This window comes from Sclerotinia sclerotiorum, genomic scaffold (genome assembly GCF_000146945.2).
Source record: "Sclerotinia sclerotiorum 1980 UF-70 scaffold_11 genomic scaffold, whole genome shotgun sequence".
NCBI lineage: Eukaryota > Fungi > Ascomycota > Leotiomycetes > Helotiales > Sclerotiniaceae > Sclerotinia > Sclerotinia sclerotiorum.
Genome location: NW_001820825.1, coordinates 1,110,027 through 1,113,509, shown reverse-complemented (window position 1 = coordinate 1,113,509; position 3,483 = coordinate 1,110,027). Strand labels below are relative to the sequence as shown.

Here is a 3,483-nt window from a genome sequence, read left to right as displayed (position 1 = left end):
ACTTCAATGGATGGGTTCACAAGATGGGCTACTATTTTTCGATAATTTTCCGATTACTTCAACATTCCATTTTTAAACTATTTTCTTTCATTATGATATCCTGGAGATTATCCGACCCGAATCGGAATGACGGACATCATTAGAAAAGATACCAAGATTCAGAGAGAATAGACATTGACCAACAATTCGCAGGCTCCATATAGTATGTCGCATTCGAAAGGGACGAATACACCGGTTGGTGAGGGTGAGAAGGTTTAAGTGGTTTGGCTGAAGGACGTGGGGATTAGATTAGGTGAAGGGAGGTTGCAGTGGATGAACACATGGGAATGATCTTCAAATGATTGAGATTTGTATGAAGGTGACGATGACGATGATGATTTGATGGAGTGATAGATGATGGTATGTGGTAATGCAGTGAAGATACCCTGTTCTGCATTGGCTTGTTTGATTCTTATTATCGGCGACGGACGATATATCACAATTTTGTTGGGGAAGGAGTATAGTATAGTATAGCATGCATAGCACTAGCACTACAGAGATAAAAAGATAAAGAGATGAATAGAAAGGAGTAAAATAAAAGTTTCCTGATATTTTCCTTATTGCTTGGAATTCATGGTTGTAATCTTATATTTTGGTTTAATGATATTATTTATGATTTATATTGAAAGGATGGTTCTTGTGGTGCTAGAACGCGGGGGGAGCTAGCCCCGATTAGTACCAGTAGAACTCTCTATATATAGAGTTCTCTTATTGTAATTAGTTTCCTCTTTAGTCAATACGATTTACTCCGAATGCCTCCTTATTCTAGACCTTATGCTTTCCTTCATTCATTCTTGTAAGAGGTCATTACTTTAAACGGTTTATTAAGTAAGTACTTGTTATCCTTTCAGTACCTGTATATATATATATATATATCATACATGGATGTTAGATCTAATTTTTCTATATCCATTAGATTAGATAGGTAAAGTTACTTCGTAGCCTAACTAGGTAATCTAAGTACAGAGGAATAGCCAGGTAGTAAGTAAACTCTAAACGTTCAAAAAAGTTATCTTGTAATTGAGTAATGTATATATGTATGTATGCATGTATGATTTGGTAAGATTACTTGTTCGTTCGTTCGTTCGTTCCTTGTTTGTTCCTTCCTATATTTCATATTTTATATTTCATATTTTATATTTCATATTTCAGAGCAGCCAGCTAGCTAACTAGCTACTTGAGGATTACTTCCTTGGTTTGGTTTATTCCTTCCTTCGTTCCTTCCTGCCACACCACTCATCCATTCATGTATGCCTTCGCCCCTCCCCTTTCATCCCTCTCAAAGCAAAAGTAACTTTAAAGCAAAACCCGCACAAAACCAAAAAAATCTCCAGCAAAACACCACAAATAAAGAAAAAGAAAAGAAAAGGAACCATATAATCACATACTAATATCCACAGCAACATCCACATAACCAAACCAAACCCATGAAGCGATAGCTACCCATATTGCGGCGAGTAAGTGGGTTGTGAAGAGAGTTGTTTCTTCATCTTCTTCGTTTTGTGAATAATTATTGATAGTGTTGATGATGTGGTCGTTGTAGGATGGTTCCCAGATTTCGGGATCACGGTTGGGATCAAATTCGGTTAGGGAGGGGATTGGAAGGGATGCAGTGGGTGTGGAGATGGTGGAGGTATTAGTTTGGACATTCTCATGCGTTGGGTTGAAGTAAGAGGGTGTGTTGGGTGGATTCTCGGTGTCGGTATCGGTATCTGTATCTGTGTCTGTATCGGGATCTTCATCGATTTCTGTTTCTGTTTCGGTATCGGTATCGGTTTCGGAGTTAAAGTCGAATTCCCAGATTTCTTTGTATGAGATGGGTTTCGGTTTCCATCTTGTTTCCTGGACTGGGATTGGTGTTGGTGTTGGTGTTCGGGGTGGGAATAGAAGGTCAATGGTGGTGGTGAGGCTGGCATGATCTGTTTCGGGGTACGTTTGCGTAACGGACTTGTCGATTTTGGATGTCGATCTAGGGATATTTAGAACATTGTTTTTGTAGTCTTTAGCTGCGGATCCCTGTCCATTGTTCTTTGAAGTCTTTCCCGGAATGGCGGGAGTCACTTTGAGGTCAGAGGCAGCCGCTTCCAAGACTGGTACTGCCATTGCAGATACAGATAGCTCTTCGACCTCTTTGCACTCTTCAATTTCTTTAGACTCTCGAACAGCCTTCTTCTCTTCCCTTTCCTCCTCCCTCTCTGAAAATGTACTTTCAGATCCATTTTCCTCTTCAGAATCCTGCTCACTCCCCGATCCAGCAAACTCAAAATCAAGACTCAACCTCTCTCCAATAGGTTCAGCCCACTTAACACCAAAATCCATTTCCTCCCAAGGTACTCCCTCTTCTTCATTCATTCCATCCATATTCATACTCAATCCCATCAATCTACTCTTTTTCTCAACATTTTCCGCAAGCTCCTTTTTCACACTCTCCATCTTCTTCTTCAAATTTTCCGTCTTTATGTTATTCACAAATTCTTTGGCTTCCTCAGAGATACTTTTTGGATTTGGAAAGAAATTACCATTCATTTTCCTCTCGAAACGCTCCCGATCTATGAGATGGGTTTGACGGACCAAATGGGCTCGACGACCTAAATCGTAGGTACGTCGTCTGATGGAGTTGGTGAGCGTTTTATGGATTTGTTGTAGGGTTTCTTGGGTGTAATTTGATGGTTTGCCTGCTGTGAGAGTTGTGAGTTTGGGTTTGTTGTATACGTTGTAGAGTAATAAGGTGGATGGAAAAAGATTCTAAAAGTTTAGAAGAAGAGAAAAATCTTACCGAGCTTGTTGTATGCCTCTTCAATATCCTTAGTAGTAACATTAGGACTCTCTGGTAATCCTAAAATGTTATAATAAGAAGTGGTATATCGGTTTGGCAAATCGGCTTCCACTTCCGAGTCGGCAATGGCTTCCCGAGAGGAACTCCGGTCATAGCTTGGTATTTGATTGGAGACGGTATTGATCACTGGAGCAGACACAACTCGTAGTGGAGTTGGAGGGAGTGACTTATTTTCCAGGAAATCCAAAGATCTCGAGCGAGCGCTTTTCCAGGATTCTAATCTTGTCATTTTGGTGGGGAGGGGGAGAGGAGGTGGGGTTTGGAATTGATCGGGAGATGTTGGTGGAGTGGGAAGATATGAGCGGTGTTTTGGTCCTCTTGGTGTGGCCATCTTGTTGTTGTGAGATTTTGAGGTTAAGTAGGGATGAGTCTGGCTGAGCTGAGATGCTTGCTATGGTATGGTATGGTATGGTATGGTACCTATGGAAAGGTAATAAAGCCAGACGTAATGTAACTGAATCCTGATGTGAAATGCTTCTCGCAGCTATTGAGTTCAGAAGTCTTTCAATTGTTGCTATTGAGCTTGTCTTCGTTCCCGAACTTGAAATAATAAAAGTTCTCTTAAGGTAAAAAATGAAGTCCAAAACCGTATTGACACCAACACTGCA

The 3,483-nt window shown here is 40.5% G+C and overlaps 1 protein-coding gene across 1 annotated transcript; it reads right to left on the bottom strand.

Annotated features, from left to right (window-relative positions):
• Window positions 1-711: 711 nt before the first annotated feature.
• Window positions 712-3,206, bottom strand: SS1G_08545 (predicted protein; the record flags this gene model as incomplete). Its single annotated transcript, XM_001590755.1, has 4 exons — window positions 712-730; window positions 921-942; window positions 1,428-2,717; window positions 2,816-3,206. The coding sequence occupies 4 exons, from the start codon at window positions 3,204-3,206 to the stop codon at window positions 712-714; spliced, it is 1,722 nt and encodes a 573-aa protein (XP_001590805.1).
• Between the last annotated feature and the right edge of the window lie 277 nt (window positions 3,207-3,483).